The sequence below is a fragment of the Leptonotus elevatus genome, chromosome 14 (assembly GCF_054856555.1).
Source record: "Leptonotus elevatus isolate MCC_2025b chromosome 14, RoL_Lele_1.0, whole genome shotgun sequence".
NCBI classification, from domain to species: Eukaryota; Metazoa; Chordata; class Actinopteri; order Syngnathiformes; family Syngnathidae; genus Leptonotus; species Leptonotus elevatus.
In genome coordinates, this window is record NC_141252.1 from 12,022,494 (window position 1) to 12,045,377 (window position 22,884).

At 37.8% G+C, this 22,884-nt stretch overlaps 3 protein-coding genes across 3 annotated transcripts; all 3 read left to right on the forward strand.

The window, feature by feature from the left end:
• The first annotated feature begins 70 nt into the window (after positions 1-70).
• LOC147162996 (cilia- and flagella-associated protein 99-like) lies at positions 71-6,566 on the forward strand. Its single transcript, XM_086095062.1, has 15 exons — positions 71-500; positions 932-1,076; positions 1,157-1,251; positions 1,321-1,427; positions 1,501-1,663; positions 1,787-1,867; positions 1,939-2,007; positions 2,081-2,167; positions 2,236-2,321; positions 2,633-2,837; positions 2,924-3,068; positions 3,158-3,309; positions 4,586-4,791; positions 4,877-5,066; positions 5,148-6,566. Exons 1-15 carry the CDS (start codon positions 387-389, stop codon positions 5,253-5,255), a joined length of 1,953 nt encoding a protein of 650 aa, XP_085951188.1. The 5' UTR covers positions 71-386; the 3' UTR covers positions 5,256-6,566.
• Positions 6,567-6,804: 238 nt separating this feature from the next.
• Positions 6,805-14,901, forward strand: LOC147162997 (cilia- and flagella-associated protein 99-like). The gene is made up of 15 exons (XM_086094855.1): positions 6,805-7,058; positions 7,243-7,387; positions 7,467-7,561; positions 7,642-7,748; positions 7,833-8,010; positions 8,158-8,238; positions 8,943-9,011; positions 9,963-10,046; positions 10,147-10,232; positions 10,361-10,565; positions 11,492-11,633; positions 11,708-11,859; positions 11,922-12,127; positions 13,940-14,135; positions 14,233-14,901. The coding sequence occupies exons 1-15, from the start codon at positions 6,933-6,935 to the stop codon at positions 14,350-14,352; spliced, it is 1,992 nt and encodes a 663-aa protein (XP_085950981.1). The 5' UTR covers positions 6,805-6,932; the 3' UTR covers positions 14,353-14,901.
• Positions 14,902-15,078: 177 nt separating this feature from the next.
• Positions 15,079-22,656, forward strand: LOC147162998 (uncharacterized). Its single transcript, XM_086094856.1, has 9 exons — positions 15,079-15,461; positions 17,621-17,776; positions 17,854-17,992; positions 19,220-19,308; positions 19,481-19,544; positions 19,731-19,819; positions 19,905-20,017; positions 21,737-21,893; positions 22,075-22,656. Exons 1-9 carry the CDS (start codon positions 15,413-15,415, stop codon positions 22,230-22,232), a joined length of 1,014 nt encoding a protein of 337 aa, XP_085950982.1. The 5' UTR covers positions 15,079-15,412; the 3' UTR covers positions 22,233-22,656.
• Positions 22,657-22,884: the final 228 nt, after the last annotated feature.

Sequence of the window (22,884 nt, forward strand, 5' to 3'; positions counted from 1 at the left end):
TCCAATATAACCGGAAGGCAGCACACCTACGTCACAACACATGACGTAATTTTTGTTATGGCAGAGAATGTTGACATCAGTTCAAAAACCGATGCATTCAAATTGTGAAATGATTATAATGTTAAAATAAAACAATTTCAAAGGGTCGGTAATTGTACAAACAAACAATTGCCTTTCACATGTGTTTTCCGAGGTTCTAGATTGTCGCTACGCAACCCGTCACCCTGGCAACGAAAGGAAAACAAGCAGACTAAACGGCTTTCAGATCTCGTGGCCTTTTTTTAATTTACGGTTGTATTTACTGTAAATTATACATTGTTTGGCATCTCGTAATCAATTGCTCCTCTCGAGCCTACGTTCTGCGCAGCTCTTTGTGTTGGACTAAAATGGCAAAAAGCTATGGATTACTAGTGAAAAAGGCCGTTGCGCTGATTGATGAGTTCCCTGCTAGCAAAAAGACTATAGACGACTTTATTGAAGATGCTTCAAAAGATCTGACGGTAAGCCATTATGATCAGAATCAATTATGGTAAAGTTTTTCACAAGTCCACACATGTGCGTCTGTATTTAAAAATATATATTTTTAAACAAATTATTGACCTATCTAAAGTGTTGACAATTGCTTGCTCTCGTTGATGATGCCTCGTAGTTAATAGTTGAACATATATATATATATATATATATTTTTTTGGTCTCCTATAAAGATTTCAGCCCACACCACTGATATGGAAGTTCTTATTTTTGGAACTTAGAATAAACAGAAAATAATAAACTAATCCAAAATTAAAAACAAGTCATTACGTATACAAGCATGGATGACAAATTATTAATTAGTTACTTTAAATAAATTTACAAACAAGACATACTATAAAAATATAATACACAACAATTCTATGTCTCCTTGTGGTTAACGTTACTGCACGTTTCCCAGGACATGGAACCTCACCATAAGGAGTTTGTGACCATTGTTGTTTCTGGAAGTATCGAGCAAAAGAAGATACTGGACATAATCATCAATTCCTTCTATAGCTATGATGGCAAATTTCTTCCAACACATTTTCGCAGCCAGTTTGTTGGTAAGTTAATTCAACTGGTTGTTTGAGTTTGAAATGGAAAAATTTTTTTTTAAATTGTATTGTATTTTTGTTCCTATCAGCGATCTGTTATCTCATTATATTCCACTTTGATGACCTTGGACTTGAGGCTTTCAACAACATTGTTAGATCTCTGAACATTAAGAACATGCATATGGTAAGAATATTGTTGCACTACAAGATCCAATATGTTCAGTGTATTTTGTAACATGTACTATTTTTGTAGTTCCTGAAATTCTTCTTTAGAAACCTTACCACTTGGATAGGAGATGAGCTCAATTGTGTCTATGATGTCCCATATGCGAAAGCACACTGGATTGACCCACTGCTAAGGTGCTAAAAGCTGCCAAGGAAAACCGCTAATCAAGAATATTTTTTGCAGTTTTTAAAGTCTTTTGTCCTTTAGGAGGCGCTCTAAGATTGAGGCGTTCATAAAGAAGCTTGGAGCTGGTGAGATGCCAAACTCTCCACCCAAAACCACTGAACCTGTGGAGTTCTCTTTTTATAATCGTAAACCACCATCTCGACAACAGCCTGATTTCAGCCCTCCACCAGAAAAATACATGCCGGTAAGAAATTTATAACTGTATTCACTACATTAACTTGTGCGTTTTTATAATAGTCAAAACAGGTTTATTGAATTTCACATTGATGAGTTTGTGATGTGTTTACCAATCCTGCGACTTTTGTAGGTGCCAAACAGCATGTACACAATTCCAAAAGAGATTCAGATATTAAACGAACTCAAGCAAAAGAACCAACAAATGACAGAGGTAGTGCACATTTTCCATTATCTCCAAAATGTATTACATCTTACTGACATCCTTTCTGTTCATCACAAAAGGAGCTGCTGTCAGAGGCTAATTTGACACGATTCAAATGTGCAAGACCACAAAAGTCTGAACACACAAAGGTAGGGAACGAGTTTCTAATTTCAGGAGAGGGAAACTATTAAACATAACTTACCATTCAAATATGTAATGCAGAAGGTGATTGCCAAGATAAAAGAAGAGTTGGACTCAAAACCTGAGTTCAATTCCGTTTTTAAAAGTCAGCCATGTCCAACTAATAAGGTGAGAATTGCAGCATTGTGGTTACAAATTCTGCATAATGACATTAACTTGCTCGACATTTGTGTTAGAAAACGTGGCCTGTGAAACTCAACAGTACCGCAATCCTGCGACAGAGGGCGCTCCATGACCGCAAAGTGGAGGAAGAGCTACAGAGGTAGCTGCTTTCCCAACTTCCCAAGTTTGATTATGATTGGATTTGATGTTGGATCTACGTTAGTTACTAATATAGTTTCAAACGAAGTAAACATTGCAATACAAAACAAAATGTAGAATGTGTTAATAATCATATCAGTATGAAATTAACACTTCTATTAGTGGCCTCCAGTCAACCCCCCCCCTCCCCACAGCCATTTTAGGTTCCCAGGACTTTTTAAAAAAAATTAAATTTAAAACGAAGAAAAAAAACTTTTACATTTTTGTTATTATAATAATAACAATTCTACATACTTTTCTCTTTGTTGGCAGGATAGAGAATCTGGTGGAAGGAGGGTATGAACCGATTTCTTTTCTTCAGTGGCAAAAAGAAATGCGTGACAAAGACCATCAAGAGAAGAGAGCAATCATTGAACAGAAGCATGCCGACGCATTCATCAACCATCTTGAGATTGCTATCGACCGCACAAAAGCAACAGAACGCAAAAAGAACACCATTCGACTCCAAAAACAAGAGGTGGGTGCACTATTCACCATTCACAAAAGACACATTGCTTTGATATGCTCAATTTTCACATGTCTGTTTTCATGACTTTCTTGCAGGAGTCTCAATTTAAACTAAAAACTGCACAGAAACGAATGCAGGCGGTAAACCAAAAGAAAGATTTGGTGCATCAAGTGTCAGAGAACTGCATAAAGAACCCCAAAGAAGCAAAGGAGAAAATGAAGAATTTCAATCAAAATGTCGGTAAGCACCTTCATAAAAAATGCAAAGCACATTGATCAATCGAATTGTGTCCCCTATTCAAGACAATATATTTGATTCCCTCACAACAGTAAAGCGAGTCTCAGAGCGTAGTCAAGAACTCCTTCGTCAAGCCCAGGAGGAAGCGCAAGCAGAGCGCGACAGGAAGTTTAAAGCCATCAGCGAACTCCACACAATTGAATATTTCCCTCTGATTAGGCTAAAATATTTTGACGACACAAAGGTGAGTGTGAGGGCAGACAGATGTAAATTTCCAAGATATTTTTCCATGTCGCTGTTCTGTATAAACTGACACGGAAGGTTGGTCAAACAAGTCGACCCAATAAAATTCCACCTTTGCCGGTACGACCAGAGCTTGGGAGCCTTCTATGTATGAGAGTATTTTGCAGTGCCAGCATGGGCGTGGATTTAATACCTGACACTTGGCCCAATCTGTTTGGTTGAAAGCCACTATTGTTGTTGTTGTAGTATTAATTTACTCGCCTGCTGTGGATTTGTCAACTGTAATCCAATCGTTTATTTCCGCAAATATTACATTCGTCAAGTTCTTTTTTTTCAGCCTTGGAACGGGGTCTCGGCCATCTTGTCTGTGGAATTCAACTTTCTAAACCACTGTCAAATATATAACAGATCCCTGTAAATGGCGGCATTGAATGTTTATAAAAAAAAAAATAATAATAATCAATATCTAATCGATGTTCCTTTTTTGAGCCTGATATCGATTCATAAAACCATGAAGCAATTATTTTAATCTCTTTTTTATAAATTCATAAGATAATTGGATATTAAAAGCAGATTTTTTTTTAAATCTTACTGTTTTCTTGAAATTTACTGTGCACATGAATTTAAAAGTATTTTCTTACATTTATGAAAGAGCTGACTTATTGCACTTTAAGACAATTGAGAATATTTTTAATTTATAATTATTGAATTAGAATTATGAAAATATTTTTATCTCATCCTTGCTGATGTCAATATTTGTTTAACACTTAAGTAATTATAACACGTATTACTTTCATCAATAAACTAAATCATTGCGTCCGCAAAATTTAATTTGGAATTTAATGTAGGTGGACTTTTTATCACATCCTTGATATTTAAGAAGAATTAATGTTCCATAATCAAAATAGGATTGAAGTGAAGTGAATTGAATCGAATCGGGAAAAATCTCAATTTAATCAAACTGAACTCTTGTGAATCGAAATCGAATCTATTGAGGAAATTAGAATCGAAATCGAATCAATTGAGGAAATTAGAATCGATACCCAGCCCGACTATAAACAGTAGATGTGATGGTAGTTCTCAGACAGTGTGTCACAATCGAGAGAGAAAATGGTAAATAGCAAACAATAACAACATCGTGAAACAGGCACATGTAAGCCATACGGTGCACAGTAAATGTTTGATTATCCATTGCAATTGCGACGTGGTCATTTTGTAAGATGGGCTAGAAATGCAATAAAAGTTGACATTGTGTCACAGCTCACCTCTTGTATCAGGGTGCAGGTCACGAGCTGCTCGGAGAGATGTCCCACGCCGAGCTGAAGGAGCGTCTGTTCTTCATGAAGGAAGAAGATATGAATGAGCAGCAGAAGAAACGAGACTGCATCCTAGAGGAGAAACAGGAAAAGCGGAGGCTGTTTTTGGAGGAAATGGACAACATCCATTTTCAAAGTAGACTCTTGGGAATGGCTGCCATGTTCAGGTCAGCCAAATGTGACGCTTTGACTGATCAACCCAGCTTAATGACTTGAGATGTATACATAAAGTGTAGTTATGTGACATTACAGGAAAGAAGACGAAAGGCAAGACAAGCTTAGATTGCAGCAGACTCGAGAGGAGAGAGGCACGTCACTGCAAAAGAAGTTGGAAGACAAAAAGCATGAATATCAAAAATTGAAGAAAAATCTCAGCTACAAGGCCAAACCTTCAAAGCAGGCGGCAGCAAACACTCTTAAAAACACAGGGACCCGCAGCAAAGTGAGTATGGCATCCGTATTGGTAAATGACAGGCTGGACGTGCTCCTACAATCTCATTTTTTGTGTGTCTTGTTTTGATAGGCTAGACTGAAGAAAATAAACTGGGAGGATTTGGAGCAGAGCTTAGAAGAGTACATCGAGAGAACAGACTCTCAAGTTGTATCTGAGAGGGAAACACTCCAAAAATAAATATCCACAAGATGCCCATTCGGTATTTAGGTCTTTAGACTCATTCGTCCTCAGAGCCTTCAGGTTGGACGGAATGTTTGTCCTGCTCGCCCTCCAGCTAACACCTCAGTCTGGTCTGCTCAATGGATGTAGTACATGATTAGTATGCTCTGTGATCATCATTCCCTACTGGAGATTAGGGAACATTTTTAGTAGGTAGATGGAAATTTAACTACTGGATATTTTGTATTCACACGTATTGGATGTAGTAATAGTGACCTGAATGCTAATTGTCATTAAAAAAAAAAATAATAATTCACTACTATTGACGGCTATCAATGTCACTGATGCATTGTTGAGAGTTAGCAGAGAATAAACTGCATTGTTTCATTTTATGAATGCAGAATCATAACAATACCGGACACGGTGGTTATTCTGCCATCTAGTGGAAGAACATTCAATTTCTCTGTCTGTCACGTATACGTTGCTGCCATTGATACTTGAATAAAAACACGTTTTTGTTGAGAATATATATATATTTTTAGGACCGATTAACTGACACTGGGTAATTTCCCGCAGCGCACCTGATGATCTTTCACGTAAAACAAGACATGTGCCATTGCACACTGGTTGGGAATCACTCGGAAAACTAAGCTACAGCATAATTGGTGGGGTCCACGGTTTACACTCCCCATTGTACATTTTTGCCTCGGGCTGGCCATGAACACAGTACAGGCAAATATAAACATGTTTTGGGGGGAAGCAGGCTTTCGCTAATGCATGATCGGCTGGGGGTTTACAGTACAGAAAGACACTAAGACAGAAACTACGTAAGTAATATGGTGGTGTATGTTTAGTACAATTTGACATTTAGTACCAGCATCGACCAATAATAATACATTTTAAATAAATAAATAAAATAAATACAAAAGTTTCAGCTCTTACCTTAAATAAATAAATAAATAAAAGCGTTTAAGCCCTTACCTTCGAACCGAGCAGTCTGTCCGCCATCTGGCCAATAGGATGCGCTCGCGACTTGATGTAAGTGGTCCCTGAACGTCTCGTAGAACTTATTGATCATAATGGGCTCCAGGTGGCGGAGTGGTACCGTTACTTGCCTACGATACGGATTGGCGTGGGTTAGCTTCCCCGCCAGGGAGACCATGTTGGTATATGTGCGTGTGTGTGAGAGTGCAATAAAAACACAACTTATTAATCATAATGACGTATTCGTATCTTTACTACCTGCCTGAATCGACCACTGAGCCGGACACTTCTAAAGTTGACGACATGCACGTACGACTTTCCCATGTCGTGATGCATTCGCTGTCACAACGTCAGTCAGCCACTCCGGATCATTTAACGAAAATAAAAATAACAAACCCTAAGAGTTTTCACATTTAAAAAGATTTATAATCCATTTAGATTGTGTACAGTGCCACGAATGGATGTTCACACATAGAGATGGCGCGTAGACGAATTTCCAATTGAGCTCGAGGCCAGCGCAAAGTTTTGTGAATACGTCACAATGAATACGTAATATGACCCGCTATTTTTATCGTAGCGGACACCGCCTGGACATTGGATGCGTGACGTCTTAATTCGTTCCGTCAGTCGTTACGTGACATTGTTTGCGATTTTAACTGTTGCATTGTTTGCGATTTTAACTGTTGAGGAATTCAACACAAGTTTGTGTTGATGTTGTGCAAAATGGCGAAAGGCAATGGAGAACTTGTGAAGGAGGCAATTTTTCTTCTCGACAAGTTCACTGCAGGGAGAATGAGTTTGGATGACTTTATGGAAGATGCAGCTAAGGATCTGCAGGTAAAGTCATGTGATAATGTAATCAACAACAAGGCTGTCATAAACATATAAACATGACATGAAGGAGTACAAAAAGTCAAAGCTTTATAGTTGATCAAATTACCAGTTTGCTGCATGGATGTGTCAACTAAAAGTAGTCGTATTACTAGCTTTGGATAGCATCATTGCTGGATTCATTTCGTAGGACATGGAACCTGGTTCCATGAAGTACATTCTTGACCTCGTCTCTGGATGCATCGAGTACAAGAAGTTATTGGATATTGTCATCAATCCTTTCTTTGGCCAGGGTGGCAAACTCATATCCAAACGTTATCACAACCATTTTGTTGGTAAGTTTAAACAACTTCACATTTGATGCCATTTTAAATATGAAAAATCGTATTGTTAGTGTATTTCTGTTGTTTTTAGTCATCTGTTATCTCACCATATTCCACTTTGATGACCTTGGACTGAAGGCTTTCAGCGACATTGTCAGATCTCTGGACATAAAAAACATGCACAATGTAAGAATGCTGTTGCATTGAAATGATCATCAATTATGGCCCAAAGTGTACATTCTATTATATCATGTGCTTGCTTTTAGTTCCTGAGTTTCTTCTTTATGAACCTCACCACTTGGATACAAGATGAGTGGAATCGTGTTTATGATGTTTCGTATGTGAAGGACCACTGGATCGACCCTCTGCTCAGGTAACAAAAGGAATCAATGAAAACATTGAATGCGATCGTTTCAAGGCACGAATCACAAAGCCGTTGATCACTTTTCTTCTGTAGGAAGCGCTCTGAGATTGAGACACTCATGGAGAAACTGGCCGCCAAAGTGTCCGAAGGGATGCGGTTACGGAAAGCTCCACCCAAAACTACTGACCTTATGGAGTTCTCCTTTGTCAAACATAGACCGTCATCTTCACGCCAGCCTCCGCTCAGCCCTCTGCCGGATAAACACAAACAAGTCAACCCCATTTGTAGTTATTAGTACAATTTAATTAATGTAAACTTCCATGAATGCATATACTTTTTCGATAAAACAATCAAGACATGTTATTGACCTTCGCGATGATAGTTGGTGATGGATGTTCCACTCGTGTAATGTTTGCAGATACCCAGCAGCACTTACAGGACTCCAAAATTAATCCAGATCTTAGAAGAAATAAAGCAAAGGAACCATGAAATGGCCGAGGTACAACAGCAGAAATGTATAAAAGAGATACATTAAAGGCATTTATCCATTAACTCGTTCACTGCCATTGACGGCTATAGTTGTTAAAAATTCATTTGAACTATTTCTATTAGTTTAGCATTTTTTCCCACTTTTGTTAATTAAAGTATGCAAACCTAGATTTTGTGTGTGTGTATTAGAACAGATATAAAATGTGTGATTAATTGTGAGTTAACTAGTGAAGTCATGCAATTAATTACGTTTAAAAATTTTAATGACCCGACACCCCTAATTTAAAATGTTTTTTTCTTTAAAAAAACATTCTTAATTTTTTTTTTAACAATTTAAAAAAATAATAATCGTGAGTTAAATAGTGAAGTCATGCGATTAATTATGTTTAAAAATTGTAATGGCCCCACGTCCCTAATTTTTTATATATTTTTTTAATTAAAATTAAAAATGTATTTATTTTTTAAAGAAAATATTATTAAAAATTAGGGGCATCAGGCAATTAAAAATTGTAATCATAATTAACACAATAACTCACGATTAATCACAAATTTTATATCTGTTCTAAATGCAAAAAAAAATCAAGATTTTTATACTATAAATGGAGACAAAAAAATTAATAATAAAAATAGTTTAAATGTTTTTTTGACGTCTATAGCTGTCAATGGCAGTGAATGAGTTGATTGTACTGACTTCCTGTATGTTGTTGGCTGAAGGAGCTGCTGTATGAGGTTAATACGAAGCAGTTCGGATTTGCAAGACCAAGAAGAACTGATTGCACACAGGTATGGACCCACCTCCAATGCAACACATATATGGAGTTGCAGTTGCATGGTGAAATACGCCCTTGCATGCCATAGTGACACATGTTTAACATTTGCATATATTATCAGATATACATTATTTCAGTATCTGAGGTTATTGTACATTTACGCTGCTAAACAAGCTGTACATTGACGAGGTTATTGTACATTTACGCTGCTAAACAAGCTGTACATTGACTAGTGTCATTTGTTCAGTGTTTTTCAATAAAAATAGACATTAAAATGTGAGTGATGCGAGTAACTCTGTCATGTTGTACAATTTAAGGTGCCTATATAATGCATATTTTATGTAAAGAGTATATTTGTTAATTTGATATCAGTATTTAACTTTTTTTTCTATAATTATACATAGCAGCTAACTGTGCTAACCTGATTTGGCCGCTCTCTGCAGTTGTGTGCATTGCAGCGACAGTAAGCGTATTGTTAATTAAACATTTCTTGACAATAATATGTTATATGTGACTTCACTAGGCTAAACATGACATTCTGATTTAGTGATTGATATTACATTTGTGGGATAAGAGTTATGAAGCAAAATCCAGCCGTTTTTATCCGTCTCAGGGGGCGGCCATTTTGCCACTTGCTGTTGACGAAAGATAACATCAAAGCTGCTCAGGCAGCAACCAATCACAGCTCACCTGTTTTTTTTAAGGTGAGCTGTGATTGTTTTTTTACCTGAGACCCGAGCAACTGTGATGTCATTTTCATTCCACAGCAAGTGGCAAAATGGCCGACTTCTGATATTGATAAAAAAATGGCTGGATTTTAATCATATTTCACTAACGTAACATTAATCAGAATGCCATATTTAGACTAGTGGGACTGCATAGAACATACTATTGTCTTGAAAAAATTATAAATGCTTTTTTTGCATCATTGATCATTTTCACTATGTGTACATTTGGAATGCAGCGACTGATGTACCAGTTAAGAGAAGGTTTGGACGCAGGACTGCATTTTGACCCATTTAAGGCCCCTCCCCCTCCCATTGTTAAGGTGAGAAGTTATTGTTTTAGTTATTCCGCAGTTTTACCTGAATCTTTGCGCAAGTATTCAGTGCAATGTTATTTTCATGCACATTTTCCACGATTCACAGGACACTATTCCTACCAAACTCAATAGGGCAGCCATGCTGAGGCGGCGGGTGCTACATGACCGCCACGTGCAGGACAAGCTGCAGAGGTGAGTTGGGAACTGACATTAATTAACAGATGAGTTAAATGCAACATTATATCATACCAGATATGTTGTGTATTATTTCATCCAATTATAGATTTTGTCAAAAACTTTTTCTTACCCTATTTATATAGAATAGAGAATCTGGTGGAAGGTGCGAATGAGCCTTCAGTTTTTCTACTGAAGGAGAAGGAAATGTGCGAGAAAGACCATCAGCAGTATTTGGCAAAGATTGAGCAGAAGCATGCCAGTGTCATTCTCAGCCATTGGGAGGCCGTTTTGGCCCGTGCACAAATAGCGGAACGTAACAAGAAGGCTGCTCGGCTCAAAAGAGATGAGGTGGGTAAACATCCAGTAATAAAACAGCAACAAACATCGGAGACCTCCAAAGTTGAACTCTATCTATTGTGTGATGTTGATGGACCTTCATGTTGTTCTACTTTGTCAATTTCTAACAAATGTCTCAGGAAATCAGTGAATTAACTTGTTCAAGGCTCAAATGGATGCCATTATAAACTAACCCTTTATTAACTGAACATGCAAATAGTTTAAGTATAACTTTTACATTTTACAATCACCCTTTTTTTTTCCATTACAATTTTTTTTCAATTAAATTTTTGTTTAGTGGCGTATACAGTGGGATTTTTCTAATGTAAAATAATTTGTCCCTTGAGTCAGTACTAGGGGTGTGCCCAAAAAAAGAAATTCTCATAAGAATCGCGATTCTCAATTTGTACGATTCAGAATCGATTTTAAACGTCCCAAAATCGATTTCATTTAAATTATTTTATAATGTCTTGCTTTTGTCTGCGTGTGCCTTTATTTGGAGCGCTGTTCATGTTGTACCCGATTTGGCCACTTAGGGGCAGTGTGGTTCCACGCGGTCTAATGCACTGTTAAGTTGCAGCCACATTAGAGAGTAGAAGGAAAAAGTCACAATCAAGTTATTCCAATAAAAGTTGTTTTTTTGCAGTGTGGAGCCGATCTTTTGCGTGATAAAAGTGCCGCGAGTAGCGCGCTAATTAGCATTAGCGAGTCAGACTGGAGTAGATCATTACAATTCCTTGCACATCTATAGATTGAAGCAAAAAAATCATTGTTAATCAAATCATTTTGAATCAAAAATCGTCCTTAATCGAAAATCCATTCTGAATCGAATTGCAGACCCAAAAATCGGAATTGGACTTGAATCGAATCGTGAGACATTTAAAGATTCCCACCCCTAGTCAGTACAGTAATATGAACATTATTCACTTTTTTTGCAGACAGTTAAGCGAACTCAGCAAAAGGTCCAGAGAAAGTTGGAGGAAGAAAAAGAAAAAAAAGACTTAGTACAACAAGTGGCAGAGGGTCACAGTAACTCCCAAAAAGCTACAGAGAGGATGAAGAAATGCAGGCAGAGTGCTGGTACGCACCTTCACGTCACACCATGTCTTCCTGATTTCTGATTATAACGAATCTATTTAATTGCGATACCATAGTCAAAGAATTTGTAGCGAACCATCAAGAGATTGTTCATCAAGCACACGAGGAGGCAAAGGAATCACTTAACAAGAAGATGGAACTCATCAGTGAAATCCACGCCATGGAATGTTTCCCTAACGTTCGAAGCAACCTGTTTGATAACACGCAGGTAAGTCAACGGGGAAGATTGATTTAAGATAACGTTTTGTCACAGTTTGCCTTTTGTGTCAGATTGCAGGTCACGAGCTGCTCGTGGAGATGTCCCACACGGAGCTGAAGGAGCGTCTGTTGCTCATGAAGGAAGCGGAGTTGATTGAACAGCAGAAGAAGCGAGACTACATCCAGAATCAGAATCAGAAGAAGAAGAAGGTGCTGTTGGAGGACATGGAGAATATCAGCCTCCACACGAAAGCCCTGATAATCGCCAATACTCTCAGGTCAGCTCAATCACGTGACACGGGCTGGTCCATCCGGTCGAAAGACATTAATAGGACCAAGATGGTGACAAATTAATACTTATGTTGCTTTGTCCTGAGAGCACACAGAAAATTATGGAAAATGAGCTTTCAGCGGTTCACTGTATCACCTGTAATGGAGGAAATAATTTGTAAGAAATTGCTAAAACTGCTAGCGAGAGTTTTATGTCGCCTTACTTCACTAATCCCTCCCCTCTCAGCCAAAGCCACGCCCCCCAATGTTGCATTCGAGGATGGTCAGAAGTCGGAATTATCCCAGTTGGATTTTCTCACTTCCGACCTGAAAGCGTTTGAGGCGAAAGTAAACAACCAAAAAAGCGGACAGTGATAAATTGTTGTTGGTTTTTTTTGGTCCTCAAAACACATTTTGACCTCCAGCCAACTTGCCTTCTCGCAATAAATCAAATGGAAGAGGAACAACGACAAACAAGGTAAATATTATGTATTGATCATTTCATACGCATTCCATATAGTTCAGTTATTCACTGTATCATTTCATGCAGCGGCATACTGTCACGTACGTTGTGTTATGTGAAGTTATGTCGAATATTTATGAATGAAGAAAGCAATCTAGTTTCATACTCCAGTAAATTGTGTTATACCGTTCACCATTACCATTAAGGGGCATTTCCCTGCACACTTCCCCGTATAAAGTTGGAAAAGTCCAACTTCCTGCTTCCCTCGAATGCAGCATTAGGTCTGTATGTTTTAAGCCAGTGGTTCTCAACCCTGGTCCTCGAATACTTCTATACAGCCTGTTTTCCATGTCTCCCTCAGCCAACACAGCTGAGGATCGTTATCATGCTTCATGCAGAGCTTGCTGATTAGCTGAGCTGTTTGAAACACCTGTGTTGGAGACATAGAAAACAGGCTGGATAGGATCGGTTGAGAACCACTGTTTTAGGCCACTGTCAAGCCAGAAGACCCAGTCACAATTAACTCATTCACTGCCATTGACGGCTATAGACGTCAAAAATTTATTTGAACTATTTCTATTAGTTTAACATCTTTTTCCACTTTTGTTAACAAGAGTATGCAAACCTAGAATTTCTTTATTGTACATTTAGAACAGATATAAAATTTGTGACTAATCGTGAGTGAACTAGTGAAGTCATGCGATTAACTACGATGAAAATGTTTAATTACCTGACGCCCCTAATTTTTTATAATTTGTCCTTAAAAAAATCTTTCTTAATTTTTTTTTAAACAATTAAAAAAAAATTAATCGTGAGTTAACTCGTGAAGTCATGCAATTAATTATGTTTAAAAATTGTGATGGCCCCACGTCCCTAATTTTTAAAAAAAATGTTCTTTAAAAAAAAAAAATATTTAAAATATATTTATTTATTTTTTAAAGAAAAGATTATTAAAAATTAGGGGCATCAGGCAATTAAAATTTGTAATCGGAATTAATCGCATGACTTGAATAGTTAACTCACGATTAATCACAAATTTTATATCTGTTCTAAATGTACAGTAAACAAAATTGATAGGTTTTCATACTCTTGTTAACAAAAGTGGAAAAAATGTTAAACTAAAATAAATAGTTCAAATTAATTTTTTACGTCTATAGCCGTCAATGGCAGTGAATGAGTTCATCTTTAGTTGTCTTTATTAAGCCCTTATTCCACTGAGGTTTGCGACGCTAGCGATTGTTTGTGGACATTGAACAAAAGGAAAAAAGAGCTTTTAATGCAAGATTTTACAGTGCATAACTGTTTAGACTTCATGCTGTCTGCAATTGAGTGACTGATCACATTTGGTGTGCTGCAGGAAACGGGAGGAGAAGCAATCCAAGCTGCAATTGCAGAACACGGTAGTCCAGGACCAAAGGGTCTTGGTTCTGCAAAAGAAGATCGAAGTGGTGAAGAAGGAGTGTCAAAAACTGAAGAAAAATGAAAACAACCAGGCCAAACCATCAAAGCAGGCAGCAGCTCACCCCGATGGCGCCATAGAGACCCACGGCAAAGTCTGTGTGAAATCCGCAACAATAAATGACTTGTTGTCTATGCTGGACGTCGTCATGGTCACAGCAAATAACGTCTTTTTATGTTATGTTTTGATAGGATGGATTGAAGAAAATAAACTGGGAGGACTTGGAGCAGTGCCTGGAGCAGTACATCGAGAGGAAAGACCCTCATGTTGTTTCTCAGAGAGGAAGGCACTCAAGAAATATATTCAATTGATATATTTGCATATCATTAAATGCAGGCAAATTCCAACCAAATTGCCATGTTAAAGCTTTTCTTTAGCTGTTAGCTTCTTTTAGCAAAGTCATACAAGTAAAGCTAATATTTACAAACTGAAAGTAGTTTGCAACGAACCAACAAAATATTATTATTTTTTAAATAACTCAGTCAACACATTTTTTCAACATGGCCCTGGACATTTTGTAAATGTAGTTTACAATGGCCGATTACTCTATCGAGTTTTACAGTTTTGTATCAGGATTGCTTAACTCATTCATTGCCATTGACGGCTATAGACAAGTCAAAAATTCATTTGAACTATTCATATTAGTTTAAAACTTTTTTCCACTTTTGTTAACAAGAGTATGAAAACCTAGAAAAAATTATAGTGCATTTAGAACAGATATAAAATGTGTGGTTAATCGTAAGTTAACTATTGATGTCATGTGATTAATTACAATTGAAGATTTGAATCGCCTGACGCCCCTAATTTTTAATAATCTTTTCTTAAAAAAAAAAAGAAGATTATTTTAAAAAAATGTCTAGGTTTTCATACTCTTGCTAACAAAAGTGGGGAAAAAATGTTAAACTAATAGAAATAGACATTTATAGGCGTCAATGGCAGTGAATGAGTTAATTATACACAGAAAGTTGTCATCACCTATTTCACCATCTATGCGTCACATTTCCTACACAAAATGAACCACGCCTCCGTGTGTTGAAATCTTCAATACAGTATTCTTAGATTATCCTCAAACTGCTGTAAAAGTAGGACGTGTGCGCCTCTAATGGATTTATCTTGCTCATTAGCACTCCTGGTGGAAGCCTCGCATAAAACCCCCATCCAACCAGTTTTTTCCTCCCCCTTTTTCCCTTCTAAGCAAAATCACATGATGTGTATTTTGTCATATGATGCCAACGAGAGGACTTGTCCCATCTCAAGCGAGCTTCACTCGGACACAAAAAACAACAAGGTTGTCAGTGATTTGTCAGGGGACACGATGATGCTGTAGATGAACTTTGAAGAGGAGAAGAGTTGTGGACCATCAAGAGGAGGATGGACCGTTGGCCACCTCTGCCCCTGATCTCTGCCTTTTGTTTCATTGGTGAGTATTCAAGAATTTGGAAACATGTGCAATATACTTGTTTGTATAGACATTCATGATCATTACATTCGGTGTTTTCCACATTCGTTCAGTTCTGTTCTGAAAGGTTTTTTTTTTTTATGCTTTACAATCTTTATTTCATCCTTAACAAAGCCCAATGATTAAACATCAAACAATGGGAAATGAAATCCCTCAATGTTCTCTCGATTTGCCTCATTTCTCTCTGCTGTTTATGAATATAGATGTATATTTTGAGACTTGTTGCCAATCCAGTTCTGGCTCCAAATCACATGACCCCCTCCTCTCTCTGAATAACTGCTTTTTTTTTTAGAGGAAGATGGCTCCCACACAAGCACATGGCTAATGTGATTACTCACACAATGTGCGCTCTTGTCTCGCTAATGCATTTAAGATACACCTGCTGGCCCCACTTTCCCGCACAGATGTCGCTTTGAACTGAAAACAACACTTTTTTATTATTATTATTTGTTTTGGGGTAAACTATGTCTAAGTAGTGGCACAGGTAATGCAATAGTGGTGGTGTAGGCAGACATATTCTGTGATGTCGTTGTATTCATTCATAAACCTTCTGAATCAATTTAGAAATCAACTCACTGAATGCATTATTATTATTATTATTATTATTATTATTATGATCATCTTTAATGATTTTTTTAAAAGTATCCCCTTGACTGCGGCACAACTGGTTGTCACGCACAGAAACATGATTGGGAGTGGAAGGCGGTCTCCAGCTGCCCACTTTACAATGGCCAATTTCCTTATAAACGTACGACATAAAAATAAAAATAACTCTTTGTGTGCGCTTGTTTCCTGCATGTACTCCAGCGAGCGAGTCCATTATGCTTTCGCCGTGTAGACTGCATGCCTCACCTGTGTTGATTTTAAAGGGAGTGAAAGGAGCCGCTTCAATTGGCCAGGAATGAAATCAGCTGTGTTCACTCCCACAACGGTGCAAAAATAATTTAACTCCACCCATGTGCACAATTAAGCTGCAGTGGTGTACTTTGCTGGTCATGAAAATATGGTCCGTGCACTTTAAGGTGCAGTTTTCCCCTCCTTATGTTAGCAAGCTGAATCATACAGGGTAAAGTCAGGGTTTTTTCACTCATAAATTCTAAGTAAATGTTAGAAGGATATTTTTTGGGAGTACATTTGACTAGTTTATTAAAAAATAAATAAAAGTTACACAAGGGTTGAGGAACGAACTCACTACCTTCAGCTTGGGAGACGGCCACTCTACCACCTGAGCTATGCCACTCCTACTGTTTGCTAATATCCAAAAAGAGATCAAAAACATCTTGGAGGTACAAAGATTCCAGCTGACACAAGCAATATAGTAACACACAGTAGGAGCAGCATGGCTCAGGGAGTAGATTGGCTGTCTCCCAACCTGAAGTTGTGGGTTTGTTCTTCAACCCTTGAGTCACTTTACTTTTTTTTCTTCTTTTTTTTTTTAATAAACTACACTCTAAAAAGAGAATTGTTGAGCCAACATTGAAACATCGCTTCAATTGGTAGCACACGATTGAATTAAGTTAGTCCAAAGTGAATATATTAAATGTAATCAATTATGAGTTCATTAAACTTAATATATTTACCCGAATTAGGTTAATCCAAAGTGACTCTAATTCAAAGTATTAAGTTGAATGAACTCATTATTAATTAAACTTAATATATTCACTTTGGACACGCTTAATTCAATCGTGTGTTACCGATTGAAAAAATGAACTCAAGTGGAAAAGTCTGCTGTGGTCTGACGAGTCCACATTTCAAACTGTTTTTTAGAAAGCATAGATAGTGTGGCTTTGTGATAAAAGTCAGATCAACCTCTTGCGAGCAGATCTCATGGCTAGATGTTGATGTTTCATTTAAAAGGTTATTAAATGTGTTAAACAAAAGATAAGCTGTTTGTTTTTGCGTGTTTATCGTTATTTTTGGCATACTGTCACAGCCCTTGCAAAAACACTTTTATGTAATGTATTTTTCATCACATGTTTGGCTGGCAACCGTGACAACGATTTGGATCTGCAATGAAAACAAGTGTGACACTCCTGATTTGGTCAATTGATTGTGTGACAGCACTGAGTCATCCTCCTCCATACTCAAATGTCTCACACCAACATATTTTTGTGTCGCAGGCATGGTGATGAGTCAGACCACGCCCACTCCTGCCGCCCTGGCCACCACTGCCCCGACGCCAACTTTTGCTCCCGTCAGCAGCACCACCACCAGCTGCTCCGCGTTCAACATTTCCAACTGCGAGCCCTGTGCACCCGGATCGCAGTACGACAATGGTGGGTGAAGTAGCTCAAAGTTTTTTTGGGAGCGGTCCGGAAGAGCTGATGCGATTGGACTTTGTATCCCTCCCTAGGCACCCTGCTGTGCACGTGCTGCTCTGACCCTGGGCTGTGTCTATTTCCTGGAGCTTGTCTCCCGTGCACCGTTGGCTTTTACCAACCACTGGCTGGACAGCAGCAGTGCTTGCCCTGTAGACAGGGCTTCTACACAAAGTAAGACCTTTGGCGGGGCATTGGGGGCGGCTTTCCATTTTGTGTTTAATACAGAGGAGTGATACAAAACAAGCGCAGCAGGGACTATTTAAGTATTTAGTCAGTCAAATAAATGACTTTAAACATTATTTGGTTAGATAGAAAGGTCGTGAACCGATTTGTTAGTAAACCAAAGTTCCACCTTGATTGTGCCATTTTACTTCACTTAACTGGAACTATTGAGTCAGAATCTGTAACTCAAGTCATTGCTCGCAAGTCAAGGCACTTCTACCAAAAATAACCCAACCCAACTTTTTGAGTTATTTAACCCATAAAGTTGCATCCAATTAAATTAATAACCCACAAAGCAAACCCAGTTTTTGGGGTTGATTTGCGGGTTATACACTTAACCCAACATTTGAGGTTAATTGAATAGCCCGAATGAATTGAGTCAAAAATGTAGGGACCAAACTTTCAGAGTTATTTACCCCAAAATGTTGGATCAAAGTAAATTAAAAGTTCATAAAGCAACCCAATTTTTGGGGTTGTTTTGTGGATTGTTCAAGTGATTCAACTTTTTGGGTTAATTTAATAACCCAATTGAATTGGGTTAAAAATGAACTAACCCAACTTTGAGTTATTTAAGCCAAAAAGTTGCATCAAGTTAAATTAATAACCGATAAAGAAACCCAATTTTGTGGGTTATTCATGTGACCCAACTTTTTGGTCAATTTAATAACCCAATTGAATTGGGTTAAAAATGAACTGACCCAACTTTATAAGTTATTTAACACAAAAGGTTGGGTCAAATATAATGAATAACCCACAAAGCAACCTAATTATATGGATTGTTTTGTGCGTTATTTATTTGAAACTTTTGGCTAAATTGAATAACCCAAAAAGTTGGGTCAGTTTTAGAGTGCAAGTTTTTCATTGGCCTACGGAGTAGCCAATCGCTATTGAGCCACATGAATTCTGCCTGGCAACAAGTGGCTAATGTAAATGTGAGCAGGATAAATAATACTGAACAAGTCACAGAACCCTGACAAATAATACTCCAGCCCTACAAGATTCCATTTGCTCCAGTGGCATTTCATGTCAATGTTCATGTACAATGTGTCAAATTTAAAATGACAATACAGTTAGTTGATTCTTATGCTTATTTTAAAGACAAGACATTGTATTTTGATCTACTTAAGTACTATAATAAGGAAAATGAAATGCATGTCCTTATTTGTTTTACCACAGTTTTACTGGGAGCCCACTGTGTCACCCCTGCCCATCTGGATCCTTCAACAACAACACTGGTGCAGAGATCTGTGCAAGTTGCTCCCCGGGTGGGTTGATCACAACAGAACTATTACTAGCTATTTATCGTGCAGAGACATTAGGACCTTAGATTGTTCATAGATAGCCACCTACACTGCAATGTCAGGTTTTTGCATTAAAGTATTTCTTTCTTGGCCCATGCGCGATGTGAATTAATGAGCGTGACTGTGCTGCTTCCAGGTTTCTTCTCCTCGCTGCACAGTTCCACGTCGTGTACACCGTGTTCAAGAGGGAGTTTTTGCAAGTAAGTCTCTGCCTTTCAAATGCAAAACATTTATAATCGGTGTGAAGATTCGCTATCAGCGTCAGTCTTTGAAAAATCAATTGGAGCATCACATGCTTCCAGTGTGCAGTAGATTGCGTGGGAATCGTGCAAAGGTGACTTGAGTGTTGTCAACCGGAGTATTCAAAATATAATTTTTCCTGACAGCTCCTCTGGCTGCTCGCAATGCCAGACGTGTCCCGGGGGGTCAGAGGCACTCCAGACTGCAGCAAAAGATTGCACTCCGTGTCGGCCAGGTGTGATTCTGTCGACGAGCACTGCGGTCCATAATAGACAGTAGGAGGCTTTAATAGTTGATGTGATGTTTCTGATTTTGGACAGGCATGCATAAGGCTGCTCATCAGACAATGTGTCAGATCTGCAGCAGTGGCTCCTTCCAGATCCACTGGGGCCAAGAGAGCTGTGATGTCTGCCCAGAAGACCACTACTGTCCAGTCAGTACTTTGCCTCACAAAATTGACTACACATTGAGAGACTATAGTATTATGATCACTTGCACACTTTAGCGAGAACCAATACAAGAGTTGTACCAACAATTCGTTCTGAGAAACTGAACTAGAAATACTGTTCGTGAGGGTCGAAAAGTACTTATCATGCAAATTATAACTGCTATTGTGTAAATTTGTCATATATTTGTAAAAAAATTGAAGGGATTTGCAATTTAGTCCCAAGGTTAAATGTATTTACATTTCTGGAGAAAGGGTGTTTGTGCTTATGTAGTTTTCATTCTTAATTGTACCATTTGATGTTGTTGTTTTTTTTTTTCAAAAATAATCTGAACTGAAAAATTACAGGTAGACATAGCGGACAAACCACAACTAATTTACCGTATCTGATGAGATGATAAGACTGATTATCATCCAGACTGATATTCAGTATTTTGACGAATATCAGCCTTTTTGAAAAATGTGATGCCTGATAACAGATCCATTTAAAACTGTTAACTTCAGGGAACTATTTAATTAAATATATTCAGTTAACTTCAAAAGAGATGCTGCTGATCTGTAGGGATGTAACGATAACAGCAATATCGTGATATCGCGGTATTAAAACTGCCACAATATATCGTCGTCCTCATGTCACGATATTAAAAGCAGCACATCTGTTAAAAAAGTCAGGTTGATTTCCATTTGTGCAGTTCTAGCACATTCAGGTGGCTAGTTTTTTAGTGCTGTTTAATTTTCACAAGGCATGTTTTGGTCATTTTATGTTTAAAATCCACGCTAATCGTCCTATGAAGGAGAACGTAATATGCTTGTGAACCGAGTCAATATGTGGAGGGAACTCAATGTGTGCATGCATTAGCAACTAAGTGCCTCAATATTAAGTGTTATTAGGATTTTAGGTTGTTTATATGCATTGGCGTAATGTATAAAAGCACAATATTGTGTTTTTTTTTTAGTATGACCTTTTTTTTTTTTACAATATTGTGACCTTTTTTTGTATCGCCAACCTCCCCACAATATCGTGATAATTATCGTATCGTGACCTTCATATCGTGATAATATCGTACCCTGATGTTTAGATATGGTTACAATCCTTACTGATCTGTACCTTCTGTTTTTGTTTGAAATTCAAACTAACATAAGTAAAAATGAAACATTTCAGATATTTTGGAAATTTTGGAAAACATTGGGGAAAACACTAGGGAGCCATTTACTTGTTTTCATATAACTTTTTGAGACATGCTGATGAACCTAAGAGTGCCCTAAAGCTTTAGTTAGAATTTTAAAACAAAGATATCTATTATCTAAGATTAAATAAAATTAAATAAAAAAACTCCAACATTTTACAAATCTAAAAAGTATTTCGCGAAACATTTATTTTGCCATATTTTTCCTTTTAGTGAAAATGAATATCGACTCCAAATATCAGTTATCGGCCTCCTTGACTACTAATTATTGGTACCAGTCCTAAAAAAAAAAAAAAACATCGTTCTATCTCGAGCTAATACTTTGACACTGATTGAGCAAATCCCAAATACTAGATGTGTATATTTCATTGGAACTATACTGCATCATACCGAGAGCTGTTTGTTTTGCAACATAATATTGTTAAATGCTTCTTTCTTTGTACAGGCACGCACAATTTGTATTGGATTTAATCGTGCAAGTGGTCCTATTGATGTTTATGTTTTTGTTTTATGCTTCCAGAGTCCAGACGTGAGCCCCATTCATTGTCCCAGTGACGCCTTCTGTCCAGAGGGCAGCTCTGCTCCAGGCTACTGCATGGAGACTTTCTTTCGCAAAGCGGGGGACACATGTGAACTGGCTCCAGTCACCATTGCTTTATTAGTAATTGGAGGAGGGGGTAAGTTGTCACCCTGACAGGAACAATGAGGCATATTCTATCAAAGCTCCACATCCAGTCTTGTGAAACTTGCAATGTTCCCAAATAAGTATCATGTGTACTGTACCGTGTGTGCATCAAGCTTTCATTAGCCCCTTAGAGGATTTTAATTGCATCTTCTTCTTTCTTTTTTTGCTTCTAGTGGCTCTACTCTTCATCATTCTGATGGTCCTACGCAAAATGAAAGACACTGATGGGGAACTGAGTGTGTCCCGAGCGCCACTATTAGGCAAAGAGAGGCCTCAAGGTCGCTATTATGGAATTCCCTGTGATGCCGAGCCCGTGTATGCTGGCTGGTGAACCTTAAAAGAGAGAGCAAAAAGTGGAGATACTGTACATTTAATGCATTACTGAAACACGTGTTGGCTGTCGTGCGAGACATTCTAGTTTGATAGGTTCACAGTTGTCGAACACTGTCCTTTTGTAAGCGAGCTTATTGGATTAGGAGCGTCATGCTGCAAAAGCAGATGCATGCCAGGACTTGGTGGGAGCCTTTCCTTTTCTTATGAAAAGCACTTTTTGACTGGAATATTTGCTTTCCTATGCACTCATGTGTTTGTCTGTAGACGTGTAGGTGCAACTACCAGCTTGATGATCGACGACAGCGCACGGAACATGTTGGCTCATTTTTAATGTATTTCAATGTAATTCTTTGTTTTGTCTAAGTAACCTTTTTTAAAGATGTTTGTATGTTTTAAAGAAAAATAAATAATCTACAACCTAACATTTAAGGCTTTTTATTTCGTCTAGAAATGCACCTATAGGTGAATAATCCATCAATCCATCCATTTTCCGTACTGCTTGACATCATTGGGTAGAAAAAAATCTGTCTACACAAAGAAACGAGAAATGCCTGGACACAAAGTAAGTTGTAAAATGTCAAAAAGTAATAATGTGATGCTGGAAACACTGACTTAGTCATGCATTTTATCCAAATTAACAGGATTTTGTA